The 26292-nt window shown below is 46.4% G+C and overlaps 1 protein-coding gene across 6 annotated transcripts in view; it reads right to left on the bottom strand.

The window, feature by feature from the left end:
- SLC4A8 (solute carrier family 4 member 8) overlaps positions 1 to 26292 on the bottom strand; it is a 157285-nt gene that overhangs the window by 93910 nt on the left and 37083 nt on the right. For 2 of the 6 annotated variants that reach the window (XM_053294000.1, XM_053293997.1), the window contains one exon: positions 1846 to 1927. Coding sequence is in view for 4 of the 6 variants with exons in the window: in XM_053293997.1 (XP_053149972.1) it covers positions 1846 to 1927 (82 nt within the window). In the remaining 2 variants the exon portion in view is untranslated. Of the gene's footprint in view, positions 1 to 1845; positions 1928 to 15644; positions 15848 to 17481; positions 17694 to 19641; positions 19939 to 26292 lie in introns of those variants that run through there. The other 4 variants (XM_053293999.1, XM_053294001.1, XM_053293998.1 and 1 more) reach the window with 4 other exon arrangements.

Below are 26292 nucleotides of genomic sequence, written 5' to 3'. Positions count from 1 at the left end.
GCAGAACTAGCAGCAGAAAGGAAAGTGATAACACCATCTTAAAGCAGCCATTCCTGAACACCATGCAGTTCAGCAGCGTCCCAAGAGAGAGAGACAAGTTTATTCAGCCATTGACCAGCAAAGCAGCGGCCCAAGATGCTCTGCACCTGAGACGGGGTGCCAAATCCACCCTCCTTGTCCCCTGTTCTCCATCCCCTTCACTGGTGGTGCAGGACTGGCATTCAGTTGCACCAAGCCGCCTCTTCCCCCTCCCGCCGAAACTAAATTTTAAGAGGCGAAGGAGGGAGCAGAGGTGCACTCAGCCATGGACCATGGGAATTTGGTCCATGCTCCTGTCTTCGGGGGGGCCTCCTAATGTTCTGCGGGGCCTCCCCAGAGCCCCACCACTGCCCCATGCCCTCCGGGCAAGTCAAATCTTTTTAAGAACTTTTTTTAAAGCGCCGCTGCATAGCACAGATGGGGGCTGCCAGCAGGTGTGCAGGGACTTGGGGGAGGCAGCAGCAAGAGCTCCTTCTCTGAGCCCACCTGCCTCTCATATGACAGAGCAGACAATTTTTGGCCCATTTAGGGTCTCTCTGTGCACTGCGCTTAAAAAAATATATTTTTTAATGATTTGACTTGCCCCCAAACCACCACCCCCAGCCCTCAAATGAGGGGGTCTCTGAAGCCCTTCAGGTCCAAGCTCCAAAATTACCTACAGTAGGTGTGCCCCTGGGAGGGAGTGAAAGAGGGAGGAGAGGAGAGAAGAATGCTGGATTTATCTCTTCTTAGTAGCAGAAGCACTGGCACCAGCAGTTGTGACCTACTGAGTGGGTGAGTGAATAGGGAGAGTCGCCCAAATCTTATTGTCCCCCAAAATCTGCCCTATGCAGCTCACTTCCAGTCACTACATGGATGGGACGGCCCTGGCACACATGCAAGACGCCATCTTGGAGCCCCTGTTCAAAATGTACACATCATTTCCCCAAAATTTGCCATCCCTAAAATGTCACCACCTGAAGAAAGCCATTGAGCTTGCCTTGTGACCAGCGCAACCTCGTACTGTATTTTATTTAGTTAGTTAGTCAGTTAGTTAGTTGATTTCTATACCACCCTTCCAAAAATGGCTCAGGGCAGTTTACACAGAGAAATAACAAATAAATAAGATGGCTCCCTGTCCCCAAAGGGCTCACAATCTAAAAAGAAACATCAGATAGACACTAGCAACAGTCACTGGAGATACTGTGCTGGGGGTGGGTAGAGGCAGTTACTCTCCCCTGCTAAACAAAAGAGAATCACCATGTTAAAAGGTGTTAAACTGTATACCAAACTATAGGAAGAATGATGCAGATTTTTTTTTTCCCCTCATGGTCCATGCTGCTCTTGCAAAAGCCGACATCAGCCATGTGGGAAGGCAAGAATAGGCAATGGACTGGTTCAGGCTGTGTGCGAATTGCAGATGCAGATATGCACTGGATGCTAGTCTTCACCTCATTTGAAAGCTATCATGCAGGTGTGCCCAATACATGCTCATGTCAAATATAGTGTACTGAATTACTGGGCTTGAAAGAAAGCATCAAAATTGGGAGCCGTCATGCAAAATTTTGAAGATACCAAACATCAAAAATCAGAGTGCAGAGTCTGAGTTTTCCTTGCAGAATAGTTCTCTCTCTCTCCCCACCCCCCACCCCCAGAGTCTTCATTTTTTTGGCACAGAACAGCAACAGCCCTGGCTCTCTGACATCCAAGATACCCTTCTCTGCATCTGGAACTCTCTCAGACAGAAGGCATTTGCTTCAATTTCCAAACAGTTAATGATGACTAATGGCCTGTCTGAGAGACAGAGGAGCAAACGAAGAGTCTCACCTTCCAGCTCTTCTGGCTCATAATGAATGTTGACGACATTGCTGGTGCCTCCCAGATCCACAACAGCCTCATCTTCAGGTCTCTGTTGGAAAAATAAATAGGGTGCTTAAAACAAATATATCCACCCACAAATCAGATATAGCCAGCCCCAGAATCAGATAAAAGAAGATGAAGACCCTTTGCGGAGTCATGTTCTGGGGCTCTATTGGTCTTTGGGCCTATAAAAACATGCTTCCTCCTCCACTGAACACTCACACAGAAATGTATGCGCGCGCACACACACACACACACACACACACACACTCAGATTTGTCTCTCTCACATCCTGTCCTGGGCGCTTTCCAGATTACCGGCTCAACAGCGGCAAAATGCTTCAGTTTGGACAAATCACATTCAAAATGTAAAGGCAGACTATTGCACAGAGCTACCAGCAGGGAGAGCAGTCTCATGAAAACTCACAACCAGAAAATACAGCAACATTTTACACCGAACATACAATGTTATAGCAATAAATCGCAGCCATTAAATCCAAAACAAGGCATCAGAAATGTGAACAGCACCCTGCTGACAGCACAGGGACTTCGCAGATACGTCGTGACCTTGTTGCAGGGTCTAATCTGGAAAGCGCCCTGGTATATCTTTGAAATCTTCCACAATACAAGGATTTTACAATACAGAAATCTTCTACAACTCAGTGGCATCATGATGTAGCTTGAGAATCTTTGCCATGGACATATTTATTATATTATTTAGTATATTAGTTAGCTGCCCTTCAGCATAAGTATCCAGGCAAATGGACAGGCAATACAATTAAAAATACAACACAATCAGTCAAACATCATAAAACTTGTCAAACCAGTAGCTTCCCTAGATAATAAAACCCAGTAGAACCATAAGATAAATAACCATTACAGCCAGCAACAAACACGTGAGAAAGCCTAGGTAAACAAAGTATTTGCTTAGTGCCGAAAAGACGTCACCGGGCATCAGGTGAAGAGGACATTCCAGAAACAGGGCTCCATGACCGAGAAAACATACCCCTCAATCTTCCCCCGTCTAACCTCAGTAGAAGGACTCCGAGAAGGGCCTTTGGTGATGAATTTAGGATCTGATCAGACTTGTGTGATAGCAGGTGGTCCTTCAGTTAGGCAAATCACAAGCCTTTTAGAGCTTTATAGGCAATAACCATCAGATTGAATTCAGTTTAGGAAAAGAATGGCAACCAGTGCAACTCTTTAAGCACTGGTGAAATGTGTTCCCTTTAGAAAGCCCGTGTGGGCAAATATGGCCTCAAGCAGTCATTAATTCAGGGGCACAGCCACTGGTGTTCACATGTGTCTTATGCACACAGGCCAGCACACACCCCAGGAGCCGCTGCTGCCTCCCTCACCTGGCCTCTGTGGGCCCTCCTTGCCGCCACCACTGCCCTCAACTCCTCCCTCCTCTCACGGCCACCACCTTTTTCCTCCTCTTGCTGCCCCATGGCCATGAAGCTGCCCACTTTTGCAGGGGCAACCAGTGAAGGCGTGGGGGATTTCTTTGCTGGTGTGAGAGAGGAAACCTTGCATCTTTTGTCCTTACTCGTTGCTCTAAGAGCTTGCAGGGCGATCTCTTAAGAGTAGCACGTGAGGGCAGAAGACACAAGGCTTCCTCTCTCACACCAGCAAGGAAATCTCTCAACCCCTCACTGACTGCTCTAAGAGCCTGCCCAGCAGGCTCTTAGAGTGGCAACTGAAAGGATCAGGGTTCCCTCTAAGGCACGCGCACATGCACCCGCCCACAAATTCGTTTATGTCCATTCAGTTAATTTTAGTTCCTGCTCAAGTTGAATCAGGAAGGCCCCGTTCTGAATGCAGGTGCGCACACACTGCCTTGGTACTTCCGCCCAGAACAAAACTAATTCTGCACACGAATGTAAAAGATTAAAGGGAACACTGGAAGGGATGGGGCAGAGGATTCCTGCTGATCCCAGAGAGAAAAATCTTGTGTGCCGCACAACAGCACACAGCTTAATAGCTGTGGGGACAAGAGGAGGAAGTAGGCAGGGGTGGCAATGGCAGTGAGAGGAGGAGGAGGCAGGTGGCAACAAGGCATGGCAGGGGGTGGCACACCCCACATACAAGTGGCATGGGGGGGCAATGGGGGGAAACACAAGACACCATGGGGCTTGCTATGCCCCCTGAATTAATTAATCTTCGTTCTAAAACAGTTTTTTAAAATTTGCATTGGCAATGAACCAGCTGATCCAGCTAAGAAAACCAATTTTACTATCATAATGAAGTGGTGAGTGAATTCACACTTTGTGGAGGCTAGCAGGCCCCGGGCCAAGTTTGAAGCTTGCAGCAGCAATTAAATTATTTGGAAGAAGGTAGAGCAGCGCTTCATGACATCCATAGGCCCTAGCTCCTGGCCCAGGGGTGTAGCTATAATGGAGTGAAAGGGTTCAAAAAACCCAGGCCACCAGTTCCTGAGGGGCCCCCAGCTCCACCCCTCCCTATTTTCTTCATTATTTCCCTCACTCCGAGGGGCTGTCAGAGAGAGGGGTGGACACAGACCCCCTCTCCCCTAGTTACACCCCACCTGGCCCCAAAGATAAAGGGGCCAGGTCCTTTCTGCCCCCTTGTAAATCAAGCACTGCCTTGCAGCCCAAAATCAACTGCACTCTTTCTCTTACTTGAAAGTTGTCTCTGCCAACTAGAATGCCTAGACATTTGAAGTAAAAGTATGCCATTGTTAGCTCTAAAAGAGTCTCGTGGAAGTCAAGACAAAGTATGGGCTTCCTTTATTTGAAATGAAAGTTGAGGTTCTGAAAAACAGAATGGCAACTGATCACCTTTCCCACTGGCTTTACCATGTCAGTAAGCATGGTCTAAGGCTTTGCCTAAAGCTCTCTCCACCCATGAGTCATGATGACAATCTCCACAAGGCAGGAAAGAAAGGGTCACATGAGGATAAGTTAAAAGGAGCAAAATAAGGGCAACGAATTGTGATAATCTTTAGCTAGCCATGCCAGGTCACTCTAATATTTTCACCCTGAAGGGTATTTTTCCATCTCATTTAAACAGCTGAAGGCTTTTTAAAGTGTTGAATGTTTTTGCTAAAGTTTGCATGTGGAAGATTTAATCAAGCTGCCTTGTACTGAGTTCCCAGTACCCTTATAACCATTACCATAGTTTTTGTACAAACCTCCTTCTTCTCCTTGCACTAGTTCAGGGGTTCCCAACCTGTGGCACTCCAGATGGGAACCATGCACTTGTTGAACAAAGTTTGGTATTTTTTACAGCTCAAAAAAGAACTGTCCTCATTCCAGATAAGGCTGGATGATCTTCTGAGACTCATGTAATGTCCACTAATGTCACAAAGGCACTGATGGTTCCCTAAAACAGGAAGCCATGCTTTTTCTTCAGACAGCTCTCTTCCAGATGAAGGGTGGCACGTCTACTGCTACTAGTAGTGGTGGTGGTGGTGGTAGTAGTAGTGGTAGTAGTATAGGGTTGCCATAGTCTGGCTCTCCAAATCCAGGGTGCCTAATTTGCATATTATGTAAATTGTCATAAATAATTTGCATATGCAAATTAGAAGCTGCACTTTCCAGCTGACATGTATTTGCTCTGGATATCTACCAACAATAGTTGGGGAAGATATCTTTGCCTGGCCATTTTCCTTGACATATTAACAGCAGCAATATAACAAAACAAAAAAAAACACAGCTTTTTAATTAAGGCAATTCTGTACACACTTGAGAGAAGATCTGATTGAAACCAACGGTGCTTACTTCTAAGAAGGCATGCACTGAATGTAAAGCCAAGAAAGTCCTTAAACATGACAATACACAGCCTGGTAGGCAGGCAGTGATTCACATCAAAAAGCAAGCTATCATCTCAACTGCCGGAAAGAGATCCCCTGCTGATAACAAACAAGGCAACATTCTTCAGAGGATTACTGTACTTGTGAAAGTGAAACCCTCCCAGCTAGCCTCCTGTGTTCTTCCTTTTTTAATCCAAGTCCAGCAGTTGAGCAGAATAGTGGCTGCACCTTTTGCTCCATAACTTTGCTTCTACAAGGGCTAGAGCTCAGCCTTTCTTTCTTTTTCTTTTTTTTACATGAAAGCTGAAATCCAGCTGAATCCAGGTGGGCTAAGCAATCCTGGTGAGATGATTAAAATCTGGGTGATACCCGGAATTCCAGGGGCATGGCAACCCTATAGTAGTAGTAGTACTAGTGCTTTCTCTTTACTCTCAGCTTTCTATTACTACCTCTCCCACTAGCAAAGCAATTCAGAAGTAAAAAGGGAACAAACAGAAAGAGCTGCAGAGATGTGAGGCATTATTAGAAAAGAGGAGATGGTCCTTTGTGACCCAAAGACTCACAATCCGAATGTAGATGTGCAGGACAAAGTCAAAATTCAAAACACTAATAAATCCTCATTTTCAAGTCCTGAATGGAATTATCAAAACTGAGCAGCAAGTACTGAGAAGCACACAGAACAATCTTGCTTAGCCCTCTCAGTTTCCCGTCATGGAAGCTACCTAGGAAAAGGGATTATTTCTCTCTGATCGAAGAAAGAGAAACTGAATGCATTTCAGACACAAGGTGCTAACTATAGCCTGCTAAAGCTCCTGGTATAACCGCAACATGACATTTCCTCCCCCTCTCCTATCCTTCATGCCTCATTTCATTTATTAAATTGTTAATAGCCCTTCAGAGGAAAAGAGGACACTTCACTAAGAACAACCACCACTACCAAGCCTTTCTTTACTCTTCCCTCAACTTAGAGAGATTAATTCTGAAAATTAATCTTGCATAGCTCTGCTGAAAGCAAAATTTCTCCAAGGGAAACCAAAACATGTTTCTTCAGTAATTAACAACCACAAACCCCCGTGAAATTCCGTGATACAAACATTCCTGGGATAATTAGAGTTGCTGCCAAAATCCACCCAAAATCAGATTCAGACTGGGTTTCCAAGTTTTGTCTTCAGCAGGATTTGATAGAATACTAGATTGGCAGAAGGAAACTTACTGGCAGATTCAATGGCAGATTTTGGAAAATCCCCACTGGCACGTACAGCATTGCTGTGAGTGTCCTGCAGAGACTTAGATGCCAGCGATGACAGGCACACATCAGGGTGTGACACAAATGCCACACTTCCCTATAACTTACCCCATTCACCAATATTCATATTTTGCCTATATACCAACTCCAATGACTCTTCCATCTTCCCCAAGAGAGGGTGAGGGAGAAGGCCCAAATAAATAGAAGGGCACATAGGGGAAACGAGGGGAGGCTTAAGAAGGGACAGGTCTACAGCAACTCTCCACCACATTCAAAAATTGCCTAGTAAAGAATTTGCCATTTCCGCTTTGCCTTTGATATAGAGTCGACTTGTAACTTACGAACTCTGATTGCACCAGCATTCCCCATCATGTTTACAGACCTAATGCACATACAGTTGTCCGCCCATGCACAGAGCTTATTGACATCTGTAGCTGAATGTGTGGAGACCAGGCATGTGGCCAATGGATATGTAGAAGTTGGAGCAGGGCCAGTAGCTGTGATGCCTTCACTGCACGTATGGAGCCGCAGGTGAGAAGGCAGGATGTGAATGCAGGAAACATACAAAGGCACAATCATCAGGAAGGAGCCGGGGGATTAGGGAAATTTAAAAGCAATAATGTGGAGCTTAGAGAGAACACAAAAGGGCTCAGAAATCAAGTGAGGATGGAGAAACAAGGGAGAGAAATGGCTGGAACAGCAGGTAGAAGGAAAAAGTCAGGCAGGCAGCAGAGTGAAGAAGAGAAATGAGGGGCAAGAGATGGGACAGTAGCTCAGTGGTTAAGTGTCTGCTTTGCATGCAGAAGGTCCCAGATTCAATTCCTGGCATCTCTAGGTAGGGCTGGAACAGACCCCTGCCTGAAACCTTAGAGAGCCACTGCCAGTCAGAGTAGACAATACTGAGCTAGGTGGACCAAGGGTCTGATCTGGTATAAGGCAGCTTCCTTCATTTCTAGAAACAGGAAAATAGGGGCAGAGAATACCCCACTTGCACAGCGACTCTCTATGCCCCTGTGGCCTAGGGCAGTTCAAAACTACTGAGCATGTTCTCCTATACTGCTCTTTCTAGAGAGACATTCGTGCCTCCCTCATCCTTCCATTGCTAAGCAAGTATCCAGGCCATCCGACCCAATTCTATAGCTCCTTGCTACTGTGTGGCTGCGATCAGCATTCGTCGGTGGATGACGGGCAGTGAATCCTGCCAGCCTTAAAATCCTGCCAGTCATTTTAAGGCTGTGACTCTGGGCAGGCCCTGCAATTGCTCACACGCCCCCCTTGCTACCGCTCCTTATACCCTTCAAGCTGGCTGTTCTCCAGTTCGACTACTCAGAATTATATATATTTTTGTTATTTTACGTCTTTTAACCGTATTACAATTTTATGCCCTCTCTCTATGCCTCTTATGCTTTTTTATGTCTTTTACCATTCCCCAGGCATTCAGCCCTTTATGCATTTGGTGTATTATTTACTATTTCCTTATAATGCATTCTTAACTCTTTTTATGATGCTCCTAATTTTATTTCGACTCCTGATTTGTTTCTTTTATAGCTTTTTAGTATATGTTTGTGTTATATGCACCCACAGGTTTTTAATATAGTTATAGTTTTATTTTGAATTTCATTTCTACTTTTGGTCACATGTAGCCCTAAGATAGGTTTGTATCTTGTACTTAGTCATTTACCTACAGGCATATTTGTTCTTTTATGTAATCACCCTTTTACTTTATGCTGGTCTAAGACCGTAATAAAGATTGATTGATTGACTGACTGACTGACGCAGAGAATACTTCAATCACTCAGACACAACTAGAGTAAGGGCAGCACTGACAGAGAGAAAGGACCATATTTGAGAGATAGTGTAGATGGAAGTGGCAAGGTTTAGCCATGGACTGTTTCAGAGAAGCAAAGAGGTATGTGCACCTCTTCAGAGCTTCCCATTTACTAGACTACTTCATCGTTCTTTGTTTCCACTGTTTCCTTTGTTTCCTTTGTTTCCATTTCCAATATATAGCACTACTATATACTGTAATACACATATATACTGAAGGGATTCTCACAATCACTGGAAAGCAGGCTAAGGGAGCTTAGCCCGCTTTCCAGTTATCGTGAGAATCAGTGGGCTCGCAGGCGAGCCCAGTGGTTCCCTGGCGGTTAGCCAGCCAAAGTAGCCCTCCCCTTAGCACAGGTTAGCGGAGCAAGCACTCCACTAACCTGGGCTTCCTGATCGTATATTGCTGCGCTGCAGCTCCGCGCCATGGCAACAGATGAGGAAACCCCTGGCTGGGAGGCTGCAAGCAGCCTCCCAGGCTCGGGGGTCTCTCCAGGGTGCCTCGTGCGCTTGCACAGGGCATCCTGGAACTTTCGGGGACAATGTGGCCCCCAATCCCCGCAGCCCCCACCAGCTCCATGATGGAGCCGGCAGTCGTGTGGGCGGCCAATCCAGCCTCCCGGGCCGCTGCCTTGATTGTCTGCAGGAAGAGCAGGTTAAGCCCGCTCTCCCTGCAGAACCCACCCACCCCACCCCCCGGCGGGTCTCACTGATCCCGAGACTCACCTCACTGTGTATGTTTGCTACAACCAGTGGTTCCAGACTGATGCTGCTTGTTAATAAGAGAATTAACACAAATGAAACAAACAAAAGAACACTCCTTACCCCAATATCAGAAAGCTTTAAGATGCCTTGACCAAATCATGACACAGTCAAATATATACAGTTGCATTTTGTAAAAGATATTTCAATTTGCATTGGAAAGAAATTGTCACCTGGCTCTTTACTGTCATGCAAGGCTGAGCAACATATGCATTTGCAGCCTGGTATGCAAATGACAACACCAGAAATCACTGCAATGGTGAAAAGGTCATAAGAACATATGAACAGCCCTGCTGGATCAGGCCCAAGGCCCATCTAGTCCAGCATCCCGTTTCACACAGTGGCCCACCAGATGCCGCTGGATGCCTACAGGCAGGAGTTGAGGGCATGCCCTCTCCTGCTGTCACTCCCCTGCAACTGGTACTCAGAGGCATCCTGCCTTTGAGGCTGGAGGTGGCCTATAGCCCTCCAACTAGCAGCCGTTGATAGACCTCTCCTCCATGAAGTTATCCAAACCCCTCTTAAAGCCAACCAGGTTGTTGGCTGTGTCACCACATCTTGTGGCAGAGAATTCCATAACTTGATTATGTGTTGTGTAAAAAAGTACCTCTGTTTGCTGGTCCTAAATTTCCTGGCAATCAATTCCATGGGATGACCCCTGGTTCTAGTGTTATGTGAGAGGGAGAATTTCTCTCTAGCCACTTTCTCCACACCATGCATGATTTTATAGAGATCTCTATCATGTCTCCCTGCAGTCGTCTTTTTTTCTAAACTAAATAGCCCCAGGTCTTGTAGCACTGCCTCATAAGAAAGGTGCTCTAGGCCCCTGATCATCTTGGTTGCCCTCTTCTGCACCTTTTCCAGTTCTACAATGTCCTTCTTAAGATACAGTGACCAGAACTGTAGGCAGTACTCCAGGTATGGCCACACCATAGTTTTGCATAAGGGCATTATAATATTAGCAGTTTTATTTTCAATCCCCTTCCTAATGATACCTAGCATGGAATTGGCCTTTTTCACAGCTGCCACACACTGAGTCAACACTTTCAACGAGCTGTCCACCACGACCCCAAGATCCCTCTCCTGGTCAGTCACCGACAGCTCAGATCCCAACAACGTATACTTGAAGTTGGGGTTTTTCATCCCAATGTCCATCACTTTACATTTGCCAACACTGAACCTCATTTGCCATTTTGTTGTCCATTCACCCAGTTTGGAGAGATCCTTTTGGAGCTCCTCACAATCCGTTTTGGATTTCACTATCCAAAGGAGTTTGGTATCATCTGCAAATTTGGCCACCTCGCTGCTTACCCCTACTTCTAGATCATTATAAAGCACCAGTCCCAGTACAGATCCCTGGGGGACCCCACTTCTTACTTCCCTCCATTGTGAAAACTCTCCATTTATCCCTACCCTCTGTTTCCCGTCCGTCAACCAGTTAGCAATCCACACATGTAATTGTCCCCTTATCCCATGACTGCTAAGTTTTCTCAAAAGTCTTTGATGAGGAACTTTGTCTAAGGTTTTTTGGAAGTCCAGGTATACTATGTCAGCTGGATAACCTTGATCCACACACTTGTTGACACTCTCAAAGAACTCCAAAAGGTTTGTGAGCTAAGATTTACCTTTGCAGAAGCCATGCTGGTTCTCTCCCAGCAGTGCCTGTTCTTCTATGTGCTTTACAATTTTATCCTTGAGGATGCTTTCCATCAATTTGCCTGGAATGGACGTTAAGCTAACCGGCCTGTAATTTCCCAGATCGCCCCTGGATCCCTTTTTGAAAATCGGTGTTACATTTGCTACTTTCCAGTCCTCTGGTACAGAGCCCAATTTCAGGGATAAGTTCTATATTTTAGCAAGGAGGTCGACAATTTCACATTTGAGTTATTTGAGGACTCTTGGATGGATGCCATCTAGCCCTGGTGATTTGCTAGTTTTCAGTTTTTCCAGACAGTTTAGAACATCATCTCTTGTCACTTCTATCTGAATCAGTTCTTTAGCCTCCATCCCTGAAAAGGCTGGTTCAGGAACAGGTATATGCTCAGTATCCTCTGCTGTGAAGACAGACGCAAAGAACTCATTTAGCTTTTCTGCAACCTCCATATCCTCCTTAATAATCAGTTTCACTCCCCCATTGTCTAATGGTCCAACCGCTTCCCTGGCAGGTTTCCTGCTTCTGATGTATTTAAAGAGGTTTTTGTTATTCCCCTTGATGCTTTTAGCTAAATGTTTTTGCCTCCCTTATTGTTGCCTTGCATTTCTTTCTCCAGAGTTTGTGTTCCTTTCTGTTCTCTTCATTTGGACAGGCCTTCCAATTTCAAAAGGAAGTCTTCTTCCCTTTTATGGGTTCCTTGACAGTACCTGTTAGCCATGCTGGCATCCTCTTGGACTTAGTGGTACCTTTCCTCCTTTTAGGTATACTATCTAACTGGGCTTCTAGTATTGTGGTTTTGAGTAAAATGCATTCTGGAGCAAAGTGACTCTCATGATTTTCCCTTTCAACTTTCTTTTCACCATACTCCTCATTTTTGAGAAGTTTCCTCTTCTGAAATTAAAAGTGTCTGTGTTAGACTTCCTTAGTGATTCTCTCCCCGCATGTATGCTGAATTTGATCACACTATGGTCACTGTTCCCTATAAGGTCGATGACACTGACATCACGCACCAGGTCCTGGGTGCCACTCAGGATTAAGTCAAAGGTCGTCTTCTCTCTGGTTGGTTCCAAGACCAACTGTTCTAGGGCACAGTCATTCAGCGTATCTAGAAATTTGACTTTTTTGTCATTACCTGACTGTGAATTTACCCAGTCTGTGTGTGGGTAATTGAAGTCACTCATTATTACTGCCCTGCCTCTCCTTGACGCCTTCCTGATTTCCTTCTGCAACTCCCAGTCACTGTCAGTGTTTTGATCCAGAGGGCGATAGCATGTCCCCAGTAGCACGTTCCCTTTCAGGCCTTGTATTGTCACCCACAGAGTTTCTGTAGAGGACTCCAGTCCACCTAGGATTTCTAGTTGTTAGATTCTATCCCTTCTTTAACATACAGTGCTACTCCACCTCCAAGGCGCCCCTCCCTGTCCTTTCTATAGAGTTTATAACCAGGGATAACAGTGTCCCACTGGTTCTCACTTTTCCACCATGTTTCTGTTATGCCCACCATATCTCTTTCTGCGTTAGCAACCAAGCACTCCAGCTCACCCATTCTGGCTCAGATGGTTCTGGCATTGGCCTATAAGCACCTATACGCTGAATCTCTTACCTGGTGTATGCTAGCTTTCTTTTTACTCTTTGACCAGCTGGCACAGCCTTCTGTCTGCTCTTTATGTGGTTCTATTCTGTCCCCTTCTGTTTTATCTTAATCCTTTGCACCCTCGCACTTTAAAGGATGGCTTTTGCCGAACGGGATATTGCCCAGCTCCCATCGGCTGTTCCCCAGGCGTCATTTTAAAAGCTGCTCTGCAACCTTTTTTATTGAAAGCGCCAGCAGTCTGGTTCCATCTTGGTTCAAGTGCAGTCTATCCCTTTTGTACAGACCTTGCTTGCCCCAAAATGTATCCCAGTGCCTAAATGGGTTTCGTGAACGCCAGCTCTGTTGCATTTGGGCTACAACACAACTGTCACCATTTGGTTTCCACAGCACCACAGCTCCAAACAGCAACTGAGAAAAAGAATCGATACAGTGAAAATAAGAGTAATCCCCTGTGCAAAAGAACCCTCAGACAGAGAGCAGTAAAACTGGAAGTAAAATTTTAGATAGATTCAGAGATTCCTACTCAGACCAAACATCCAACAAATTCCAAAGGAAGCTAAAAGGATGTAAATAATACCAGGGACATTTCTCAGAGGATTTCTACGCATCTGTGGGCTGCCACTAAGTGAAAACTTGGCATGTGTGAAACAATTGACACAGGTCCAACCCCACACTCAGTCAAAGGTTTTCACCTCATCACAAACACAATAAATGCAGTTCTTGCATTCAGGCTTGATCTTCCATTCAAGCTTGAGCTGGAGCTTACCAAACAAGCTATGATTATTTCAAGCTAAAGAATTTAAACAGCTCAAAATTTATCTCAAGATAGCAACCAAAGAAGGGTAGAAACCTCTGCAGCAGAATGAGATGGTAAGGTAGTGGTAAGAAAGAACTGCGCCATTTTAGCCTACAGGAATGGGTGCATCTATAGAACAGACTGCCAATGCAAAGGAATACTGAATGCACTTAGACTGCACATGCCACAGATAGTACAGTGGTCCCTCTACTTACGAAATTAATCCGTTCCGAATGCACATTTGTAAGTCGAAAAGTTCGTAAGTCGAAAAGCGGTTTCCCATAGGAATGCATTGGGAACGGATTAATGCGTTCCGGAGCCTAGAAAAAAGACCCAGACCCCCAGTAAGGCTTGCAAACTGCACAGGAACATTTCTTTTCAAGAATAAACAGGCAGTAAACAGGCAGGCAAGTCAAGGAAACCGCATGTAAAATTCGTAAGTCGAGGAAACCCCATCTAAAAATTTGTAAGTCGAAAAAACCGCATCTAAAACCGGATCTAAAACTGCCGTTTGTAACTCGAAAAATACTTATGTCGAGTAGTTCGTAAGTCGAGGGACCACTGTAGTTACATCTTTCTCAGTTCTCCAACTGGGCATTAACGATTATTACAGAAACAACAACCAGTTCAAAAAGATCCCACCAGTTCTCTGATCCCATGAGTTCTGATATCAGGGGAAACATGTTGCTAGCTTGTCGCTAGAAAGAGAATTGGACCTATTGCATGTGTTACTTAGCAGCAGCCTTATTATTCTAATGGTTGACTTTCCACTTCCTAATTACTTCTGTAGCACTCCCAGCCACTGTCTTTCCTTTCTTAGCAACAGCTCCCCAGCAGATTGCCTCTGGCAATCAGACCTAAAAACAGCTACGACACAAATTGGTTTCATTTCCAAAAACGTCATATGTACGTATTAGCCTGCCTTTAACAAGTGTGTCTAAAGACAGGCAGCGATAGGGTGATCAGATGCAATGGGTTCCTTTGCTGCTAACAATAGTAAAATAAGGCATGTTGGTTGATCTGTACCTGCTTAAATTCCTTCTTCTATTTTTTGCATACTGGCAATTCATTAAAAAGCAAATAGCTTGAAATACCCCCAAAAAACAACCCCAAGCTATGATTAATTCAAGCTTAAACAGTTTAAACTGAGTCAAAATTTGGCCCAAGAGGACAGCTAAGGCAGGGTAGGTAATATTTATTTGTTTGTTTGTTTATCTATCAAATTTTTATACCGCCCAAAATGCAAGTGACTATTGACCATGTTCATAATGGTTCTCCTGGCTATCATCCTGGGTTTGGGAATTTTAAGGTGCCAGCCACAGGTAAAGGTGACAATTTCAAATCACCATATCCTTGGGTACCAAATACTCTGCAGTGCATAGACTAGAAGCTTTTCTCATAGAAGGAGGACCTCAAAGAACTCCCAGGACAGTCAATTTCTAACTGCTATGTTAACACTATATGAGATTTAAAATTTTACCACTGAGTGGCGACCACAGAGCAGCAGCCTTACAGATATTCTGGCCAGAGCAGCCTCTGGGGACCTGCTGCCATTTTCTTTTATCAGATGAACATTCTTTGAACATACCTCTGAGTAGGATGCAGTCCAGAAAACAGCCCACATGGCACACAGCATGGGCAGTACTCAAAAATGAATCATCCCATGATCTTTTTGTTATTACTGTTACTATCACTCCTGTTAACTAGTCTGAACCAAATGGATGCTCAATACCGGCAATCTATAACTGCAGTGAAGCACCAAATTATAACACAGCCTGCAATAATTGTGTCCTAAACAATTCAGACTGCACTGTTTTCCTCCTGCTACTATAGCAATCCAGGCTTTCATATTCTCGCTGGATGAAAACAGAAAGTTAAATACAACACACAAAAAACATGATATAAATGTGTTTCCTATAAAAACCATAAGGATATGATAAGAGATGAGATATACATAAATGTTGTCCTTTTCCAGGCATCTTTTAAAGAAGATTAGGACTAGCATGCTACCCACCCATGTAGCAAGTTCTATGCCTGATGCAACACAAGGCTGTTCTTCTGACTTGCGTGTCCAATTAAAGCTTGGCAACTGACCAGAAAGAAAATGACTCACCTGCTCCTCTGCTTTCGCAGCACACTGATGAGCACATAAAGAGGTCGTTCTCATGACCAGTCCTACCCAGATTGGGCAGCGCTAGCCCACGTAGGGCTGGTCATGAGAACCACTGAGAAGCCCCGGTTTTGTACCTGGGCTAGAGCTGGATGGAAGGCGCGCCTTGCAGCAGGAGACTCCCCAATACACTTCCCTCCTTGCGTGCCACTCTGGGAACACTCACACACCAGTCATGTGGGCACACAGTATGACAAGCCAGGGAGTGACGAGGATCCTGTGGGGGAAGATTGGTAGTCTCCTACCTTCCCCCCAGCCCTCCCTGGCCCTGAAAGCTCATTTGAATGTCCTTAATGCATTTCGAAACATGGAAATAAACATTGTCACCTGCCAATACCTGCCAATCAACCTACTATTAAAAGCCCAAGCCCCATAAAAAGTTGGCAACACTGGTTCAGTTACATAAACACCATGTCCAGCTGCTGGCCTCAGGTTTTGGCAGTAAGCTTCACCTCACGGCTATTTCTCTGGTAGCTCTGGAGAAGGATGCTCTGGCTTTGGTCACACATGCCTTAATAATAGTAAAATGTAAGTGCTAATAATATGCATTAATTACATCCAGATTGGATTACTCTAACGTGTTAACTGTTTGGGGCTGCCTCTGAAGAGCATCTGGAAAATTCAGGTAGTTCAAAAGGAAGCAGCAAGACTTTTGATCAAAGCCAAGTTCTTGGACCATGTGAGGACTCCTCTTCTGCATCAATTGCACTGGTTGCTGCTGCTCGTTGCTGCTCTGCTCTTGAGTAAAATTCAAAGTGCTGGTTATTGCCTTTTAAGGTGGAATACCTAGAACATGGCTCTTCACTGTAAGGCCCAGGGGCCAATGGCGGCCCCATCAACCCTAAGTGCGGCTCCCTAACCAATTGTTTATTGGGCCAGTGTGAAGCTTTGGCCAAAGCAGAATACTCTGCACAGCCCAGCATACTGGGAGGCAACCATTCTCACCCTGCAGTGTTGCACTCTTTCCAGCACCGGGGGAAGTGGGTGGGCTCCTTTCAGGGCAATGGAGCCCTTCTGAGCCCCTGCACCATCTTGGAAGGAACACACTGAGGCTATTAACACAATAGTTAGGAGAGCGAGCGCACTCCTAACCCCATTTTGCTGCTTGTGTGTCAGCCGCAGCTGGCAGACTCGGGGTCCTGGCACCCTGACCTCCCCGTAAACCGGGTAGTCCTTCCTCACTGCTCATGCGAAAGGGCTCAGTGAGTCTTGGAAACCAGGGGCGGACCTTCAACAGAGCAGACAGGTCTGAAGAACCCACGCCGCCCAGTTTCCCTGAGCCGCCTGGCCCTGAGCAGGGTCGCCTCACTCGCCTCCCTGACCCCACTGCCCAGCGTGGAGGGGGTGCCGCCCATCCCCAGCACAGTGCCCTGCCCACTGCCGCTTCTCAACCCCAGACCCAGCCACAACTGGAGTGCAGCCATGCCTCCCCCATCACAGAGGGACGGCAGGGAGCAAAGTGGGCAGCAAAGGGGCAGCGCGCAGTGGCCGCCGCCAGCCTCCCTCCGCCACTGACCAGTACTGTGTGGAGGGCAGCACAGTGGGAAATGGCTCTCACCCTGAAGGGTGTGTGTGGTGGGTTGGGGGGGGGGCTGCTTGAAAAATACTGAAGATCACTGACTGAAATTATCACCTTCTCCCATATGACCCCACTGAAGTCAGGAGAAAAAGCCCTTTTGCATACCCCATCCCCATCTAATGTGTGGTTTGTGGGGGGAAGCGGGGAAGCCTCCTCAGGTGCAGTACCCCAAATGTGGAAACCTTCTCCCAAGAGACCAACCTGGCCTCCTCTTTTCTGATCTTCTGCCTTCATCTGAAGGCATTCTGTTTCAGCAGAACTTTCGGGCTGACTTTGATTTTTGTCTCCCTCTGGATTGTGTAGGTTCTTTTTCCTGCTGTTGTTTTCACGGAGCCCTTCCTCATGAGCAGTGGGAAAGGGCAAGAGCAGGCAGGAAGCCTTAAAAAGCTGACACACACACCCCCACCCCCGCAGACCATTGAGGGCTCCCTCTTCAGCTGGTGAAGCGCCCGCCCAGACAATTACCAGCTATTGCCGGTAGCTGGGGGGTGGGGTGGGGTCAGTATGCTGGGATGCATCACCCTGCCCCCCAGAGCCCCCATAATGCACCATACAAGTGTGCGCCGCATTACGGTGATCCCCCCCTCCCCTCCCTGGAGCTGGCCAGGATCCCTGCTGTCTGCCAGACTGATAGACGGGCACGAGTTTAGGAGAGCGCTCCCTCTCCGAGCCTCGTTTTAGAGGGTGGCTGCTTAGGCGGGTTTGCCGCCAAGGAGCCACCGGGATTGGGCCCAATCCCGGCAGTGCACGAGCGCAGGCCCAACTTGGCTTGCCTTCCTTAGCCCGGTTTTGCCTGCGCGTGTGAATAGCTCAACTGTCTTCTGGTTGTTATATTATTTTGAACTTGTTTTAACCCTATCATGTTAGCCGCCTTGATCGCTTGGTTCTGAAGCAGCAAGGCGGGGTAAACAAATTCTAAAGAAACCGTACCTTAGAACTTCAGTGCTGCTCAGAATCTGCGCGGCCTTTTACAGGGGATTAGTAACCACTTCTACCATGGTAACATTAACATTTGCACTTAACAATGCTAACAAAGTGATAAAATAGCACTTACACTGATTGAGTCAATGCTCTAGGTAACTATGGTTACCTAAGCTCCCCATTTTGAAATCAATGCTAAATGCCAGTACAAACAAAACCCAAAGGATTTATCTACTGGGCTTCAAGTGGTGATTCATCCCCTCTAGCAAGGTGTTAGATGCCAGAATACACATTAAGGGTCCCAAAGAGCCCTTACTGGGGTAGGGGCAGTAAAAGGGATTATTTATCACCACACAATCATTTCTAACAACAAGACTAGATAATACACCTAACCAAAGGAGAACTTGTAGCTTTTAAACTAGTAAGAGGGGATGATATCCTCATGATATGCTCAGCACAGAAAATGAATGGGAGGGAGATATCACTGCATCTATATTAATATATGCACAAACACAAGCTCAGTATCAGTGTTATAAGCTAATTTGGCAATAAAGGATTACCATCTGGAAGGAATTTGGTTGCAAATGCTAGCTTATTGACAAATCTATGTGAAAAGTGCTTTTAAAATATTCCAGCTTTAAAGTTAAAGGTGACTGTTAACACAACTAACTAACTAACTAAATAAAACAAAGCCAACAACCTTGAATAGCAGTTGTCACATGTACAAACTCTGTGATTTACACATGACCTCTCGAGTGCAACAACAGAAGTCAATGGATATAGAATCTCACTATGCAGTAAAACAATTCACTTCTGCCACTTTGGGTCTCATGCCCAAGCCATTCAAAGGCCAAAAAATATGTCTATTATTTTTAATTAATAAAATAAAATAAAAAGAACTCTATTGTACTTTGTTCTGAACATTTACCACACACTCCTGAAAGAATGTGGGCCTCCTGCCCGTGTTGCTGCAATTTCAGGATCATAAAGCCTGAGTTATTTTTCTGCACTGAACACGTTAGAACTACACAAATGCATCAAATTTGCTCTATTATGTAGATTCACAGTACTTCAGCAGCATAAATTAACTACATACATGCTCACCTTTCCTTATGGCACGTATTTCCTTTCGCCATGCTAAATTCTTAAACCTGAGACTGTACTTTTCTCCATATGTACTTTTCTCCACAATTATTTCTCTGTTTTCCAGACACACAAACACCACAGTGCTGTATTCCCTTTGGAAAGGATCCCAGCCATTTTATTTTCTGTACCACGATTCTTTGTTTGAATCTTTGCTCCCGTGGAGCAGGTGACACATTTTGCATGCTTGAAGCAATAACAAGGCCCGTACACTGTAGTGTTATTTCTTTTGGCAACACAAAGGTTTGGCCTTTCCAGCAGCAACATAGCATGTCTGTTACTTTTAAGTTCATATACCTGTAAGTTCATATACGATGGAATCGGCATAATTGTCTTCAGCAGGGGCACCAGGCCAGAAGGAAGAAGGAATTAACTTTCTTCCAGTCTGATTGAGGACCCAGACCCAGATTCTGGGCTAAGTTCTCTTCTGGTGTAAGTCAGGATAACTTAAGGGCACTCCAAGTCCATTCCACGCATCCATCTAGCTGAACAGATATTGACCCCAATAGAAGTAACTTACTGCTTCTTAAGCATGTATTTAGACCAATTAAAAATGGGTAGGGGTGAACCTCTTCAGATACTGCTTCAGCTGGAATCCCTCACTAATGCCTCTATGACAGCATGGAACACAGCAGCATAAAGATTCCAAATGGACTGGAAAAGAGGGGGTGAAGACAGAGAGAAAGCTTGAGGAGCAACGCCTCACTTAATTTTTTGGGTGGGGGGAGGAAAGGCACTTTTTGCAGGTAATAAAACTAGACATGGGTTATAAGGTTTGGTTGGGGAGAGTTCAGTAAAATGATGGGGGTACTCATCAAATGCTTAGGAAAAGATACCCCCATTCCCATCCCTTCTAAGGTTGTGGTGGTGGTGGTTGTTTATTCTAAACAAATGTATCCATGAATTCGTAAATTTATTGATACTGGAATTTGGTACAGAGTGCACTGGGCTTCATCATACTTACCCATCTGGTAAGAAGGCCACATTCTTTTCTTTTTAAAAAAAATTACTGTTGGACATAGGAAGCTGCAAACACTGAGTCAAATTATTGGTCTCTCTAGTTCAGTATTGTCCACGCTGACTGGCAGTGGCTCCCCAGGCTTTCAGGCAGAAGTCTCGCAGCCCTACCTGGGCACTTTCCAGATTAGCTGTTCAACAGTAGCAAAATGCTTCCATTCAGGCAACTTGCATTCAAAACATAAATAGCTAAGCGCCCAGCAAGGGGAGCAGTCTCACGAAAACTAACAACCCGAAAAAACAGCAACTGTTTTACGCCAGTTATACAAAGTTATAGCACAATATCACAGTGATTAAATTCAAAACAAGGCACTGGAAATATGAACGGCACCCTGCTGTCAGCGTAGGGACTGTGATGTCACAACACAGGAAGTGTGGAAGCACACTTCAAAGATACATCGTGACCCCATTGCAGGGTCTAATCTGCCCAAGAGATGCCAGAGATTGAATCTGGGACCTTCTGCATATAAAGCAGATGCTTTCCCACTGAGCTACAGCCCCATTCCTCCCATTAATTCCTTTGGACCTCACATGCATTCCTTTGTATGTGTGTGTCAGAGCCAGACATCTGGGAGCCACAAATAAGGCCCTTCAGGAAGGTGACCTACACTTAAGTTTTGCTCCCTAGAATCCAGTTCTACCATACAACGTTTCTGAGTCAGCACTCTTTCATTAGCAGCAAGCCCGTTCTCTGTGTGCTCCAACTGAGCAATCACAAACCTCTTCTCAGAATGTTGCGGTGAGGATCTGGCCACGCTTTGAGCCTCTCTGACCTAGGGCTTCCTGTTTCCTTTCCCAGCGGCTTTCTCCCGTCTGGATCTCCTTTAGCTCTATTACTCGTGAGACAAAGATGAGCCTTCATAGTTGCTTGGTTTGCTCTCTCACACTGAGGAGATTCTCACGATCCGCAAAAAGCAGGCCAAGGGAGCCTAGCCCACTTTTTGCTGATCATCTGCTGCTACGGGAGCCACACAGCTCCCGGCAGCAAACTCTCCTAATTCCCCCTCCTCTTAGCTTGCTCCACTAACCCCATCTTTTTGATTGTGTATTGCCACGGTGCAGCTCTGCGCCCAGCAACACACAAGGGGACCCCCAGTGGGAAGCTGAAACAAGCCTCCCAGCCCTGGGGGTCCCTCCAGGATGCCCTGTGTGCTCGCGTGGGGCATCCTAGAACTTCTGAGGGGCACACGGGCCCCGATCCCCGCAGGCCCCACCGGCTCCATGACGGAGCCAGCAGTCGTGTGGGCAGCCGATCCGGCCACACTGGGCTGTCTGGAGATCGTCTGCAAGGAGAGCGGGCATTCTTCCTGCAAACCCTCTGAAGGCGGGTCTCATCAATTGTGAGACTCGCCTCACGATCTCCCCACATCTTTGGTCACCGCTCTCCCCCACCCCTATGTAGCTTTTTCCTGTCTGCCTTCAGCCTTTTTTAAATTAAGCAATGGTTCTAGACCTAGTATCTTGTTCAGATCTTGTCTTCTGAATTCTTGTGCATCTGAAAGAGAAGAGTCTCCTAGTCACAGACTTGTGTATTGTGGCATGTGCTGAAACTTCTTTTGAGGGGGAACTAGGAATAAGGGAACTGGGGATGAATAGCCAACATAAGTTTTCTCCCTCTCTTGACATTGGATTTCTCAGTCCTGCTAGTCTCTTATTGCTTACATTCTCCCTCTCCCAAACTGCCAGACTTGCCTGAGCTGCATGCATGTAACTGATATCAGACTCACTGACCACAAACCCATCTACTCCTTCAACGATGCCTCAGCCTGGCCTTTTGGCAAAGCAGAATGTGGGCAAACTGCACCCTGCCTGACCTTGAAAAGGGCCAGCCCTGAATACAACGCTCTTCAGATGCTCTGATCCACCCTCAAGCCTTTCTTACTTTGTTTCTGAAATATAACCACTCAAGTGCTTCATGCTCCTTTATTCATTTCTATAAAAGACAGGGATGGAGGCATACAAGTACATAAGATAAATGATACAAAGTCATTGGGAACAGTGTTCCCTCTAAGCAGAGGCGTAACTAGGGAAAACGGCGCCCGGGGCAAGCACTGAAATGGCGCCCCCCACCCCCCCAACATACTACATTATACTTGGGTTTTTCCTCACAAGCGCCCGCCGCCGCCGCCAAGCCAGGCCACTGACTGGCCGCCAGGCACCAGCAAAGCAATGGGGGGGGGCACAGGCAGCGCGGAAGGGACCGCTTGTGGGGAAGGGGGCACCGACGCACTCCCTTGACTGCTGCAGCGCTGCTGCACTGAGCAGGAAACATTTGTATTAACAAAAAATTTTAAAAAATATTTTTAAAAATTGGTCATGGCGGCGCCCCCCACGTGACCAGAAAAGATGGCGCCCGGGGCACGTGCCCCCCCTGCCCCCCCTATAGTTATGCCTCTGCCTCTAAGGCGTGCGCGTGTGCGTGCACTCACACATTTTTTGATTCCGCTCAGTTAATTTTATATCCCATTCAGGTTTAATCAAGAAGTTCCACTCTGAATGCATGTGTGCTCACATTGCCTTGATACTGCCGCCGGGGGGGGGGGCACTCATTTTGCACACAGATGAAAAAAAATTGGAGAGAACAATGGATCACCAAAGCGGACAAACGAAGCCCAGCGGATTGCCTGCCCAGACAATTGCCAGCTTCTGCTAAGGAGGGAGGTTTGGGGCCAGGAGGCCCCGGGAATTCCCATAATGCACCATGTGAATCTGTGGTGCATTACGGGGAGTGTTTTGACACCGGCTGTGTGGTGTGTGGGTGCTAGTGTGACACCGTGCTAGTGTGTGGGTGCTGCGCAGAGCCGCACACCACTGACAAACAATTAGTTAGCCCGAGCTAATGGTGTGTTGGTTCCCTTAACCTGGGCTATGATCCGGGACTCCCTTGCAGGTTTACCTCTGTGGCACTGCAGGGAGCCACACAGCTCCCAGCAGTACTCATGTGCAGGCAAAACCTGGCTGGGCTTCCCTAGCCCGGTTTTGCCTGAGTGTGAGAACAGCATCTTTATGTAGCAGGTAACACTGTGCATTCCCAAACCCCTCTCAATGTTTGTTTGTTTGTTACATTTATATACCACCCCATCCAAACAGTTCTGGGCAGTGCACAACAGCAAAAACAAAACCCGTGGCCATTTAAAACAAAAATCAATAAAAAACAAATTTTAAAAGAATTTAAAACCATTAACAATAAAAACATTAAAAACAGTTTAAAAACCCTGGAAGGCCAGGCCAACAATGGGTTCTCTTGAAGGCTAACAATGAACTCAAGCTACAGATTTCTGCCGGGAATGCATTCCACAGCGCAGGGGCAGCTACAGAGAAGGCCCGCCTCTGAGTTACCGCCAGACATGCTGGTGGTAACTGGAGATGGACCTCCTCAGGTGACCTTAATGTGTGATGGGGATCATGCAGAAGAAGATGCTCTCTAAGGTAACCCAGACCTAATCAGTTCAGGGCTTTCAAGGTAATAAGCAGCACTGAGTATTTTGCCTGTAAGCATAGCAGCAGCAACTGTTTTAAAACAGGCATAATATGGTCTCTCCAGGTCATCCCAGAGACCAGTCTGGCTGCCGCATTATGAACCAACTGAAGTTTCTGAACTACATACAAAGGCAACCCCACATAGAACACATTACAATAGTCAAGCTGGGAGGTTACCAGGTGATGCACCACTGTTTTGAGGTCATTCTCTTCAAGGAATGGACGCAGCTGCTGAATCAGCCGAAGTTGATGGAAAACACTCCTGGCCATAGCCTCCACCTGAGATACCAAGGTGTCACCTGGATCCAAGAGTACTCCCAAACTGTGTGCCTGTTCCTTCTGGGGGAGTGTAACCCCATCCAGCACTGGAAGATCTAACTCCCCCCTTCAGATTCTGAGCCCCCACAATGAGCACCTCCGTCTTGCTTGGATTCAGTTTCAATTTGTTATCCCTCATCCAGGCCATTACTGGCTGCAGGCAGGCATTTAGGGAATGAATGCCATTCCCTGATTGGTGATAATGACAAAGAGCAATAGATTTGGGTGTCATCAGCATACTGATGACCTGATGACCTCACCCAGCAGTTTCACACAGATATTAAAAAGCAATGGTGACAGAATAGAGCCCTGAGGGGCACCATCTAACAGCTCCTGTTTTGAGGAGTAACTGTCACCAAGCTCCACCATCTAGAATCTACCTGAGAGAGTGGAACCACTGCAAAGCAGTGCCCCCAGGCAATCCAGAAGGATACCATGGTCGATGGTATTGAATGCCACTAAGAGATCCAGAAGAACCAACAGAGTCACACTCCCTCTGTCAATACCCCAGTAAAGGTCATCCATCAGGCTGACCAAGGCTATCTCAACCCTGTAGTCACCTCTAAAGTCAGTTTGAAATGGGTCTAGATAATCAGTTTCCTCCCAAAACGCCTGCAGCTGGTCAGCCACCACTCTCTCAATTACCCTGCCCAACCATGGAAGATTGGAGACTGGCCTATACAGTAACTATGCATCGCTAAGGGGTCCAGGGAAGGCTTCTTAAGAAGCAGTCTAACCATTGCCTCCTTCAAACAAGGAGGCACCCCATCCTCCCTCAGTGATGCAATTATGATATTAATTAGGCCACCTCCAACAATCACCCTGCTAGGCAGAAGCAGCCAAGTCGGGCAAGGATCCAGAGAACAACCGGGAGTCTGCACCGCCCCAAGCAGCTTGTCCACATCCTCAGGAATCACAGGTTGAAACTGATCCAGTCTAATACTGCAAGAGGGATTGCTGGACACCCCCTTATAGACTTTGCAGAAATAGTGGAGTCCAAGTCAGCCAAAATACAGGAAATTTTATCCACAGAGAGCCCATCAAAAGTGTTACAGCAAAACAAAGTTTCCGGGAACTGATTCAAAACAGAAGGAGCAGAAATTAAACTCACAACCTGGGACAGCTATGCTGAATGCGAACCCGCAGACAAAATGCATGCAAACCAAAAAAGGTTTTTTGCCGCATGCACCGCCGCTGCATAAACCTTCAAATGGGTCCTATGCTGTATCCTGTCAAATTCGAGCCAAGTTCTCCTCCACTTGCGTTCCAGTCGCCTATCCTGCAACTTCAGCCCCCACAATTCCTCTGTATACTTAGGGACCATTTTTGAAGCAAGTCGGAAGGGACACTTAGCAGCAATTGTGTCTGCCGCCCTGGTGAGTTCCCTATTCCAGGTACCTACCAGGGCATCAACAGAATCACTGGCAGCAGCAAGGGCAGATTATGCTTTTTGCCACCCATAGGCAAAAGCCTCCCCTTTACCGGTGTTTTTTTTTAAGTGCCGCTGTGCAGTGGTAACATTAGCTGTGGGGAAGGGTTACAAGAGGAAAGTTCCCCCTTTAGCCCTGTAAAGAACGGCACTGCCGGTGGCGGGATTGGGCACAGCTGCAGCAGCTGCTGCTTGGTGGGCAAGGAGGGGAGAGTTCCCCCTTTTACCTTTGAAAAGGCCGCTGTGCGGCAGGATGGGGGTGGGCGGTGAGCTCCTTCCAGCTCCCCTCCTCCCAAAGGACTGCAACAGCCGCTCTGCAGGGGAACTTTCTCCTCCCCCACCCTTGCTGCAGCTGCCATTGCCCCCAGAGAGGGGCCACCATAGGCAAATACCTATGCTGCCTCTCTATATTAATCCACCACTGGGCAACACCGACACTAAAACCCTCCAAGACTTTTCGGAATCCTACTGGATTCAGCTGCTTTTTCGGGCAGACCATCCACCACATATTGCTTCCCCAATGTCCTTTTTAAACAGATCTACTGTAATTTTTATTTTATTTTATTTGCGTCTTAGGCATATGATGCCTCTCAGTATACCTGGTTCATCTATACTGTCAAGCAGACATCTGATGAAGGTTGCTGGTTTTTGCTGTTGTTTTTTAAGTAGCATGCCTTTTTTGTAAATTAAAAATGCAGCACCGC

The sequence above is a fragment of the Hemicordylus capensis genome, chromosome 2 (assembly GCF_027244095.1).
Source record: "Hemicordylus capensis ecotype Gifberg chromosome 2, rHemCap1.1.pri, whole genome shotgun sequence".
Classification (NCBI taxonomy): Eukaryota; Metazoa; Chordata; class Lepidosauria; order Squamata; family Cordylidae; genus Hemicordylus; species Hemicordylus capensis.
The sequence above is the reverse complement of the archived record's forward strand: the minus strand, read 5'-3'. Positions and strand labels throughout refer to the sequence as shown.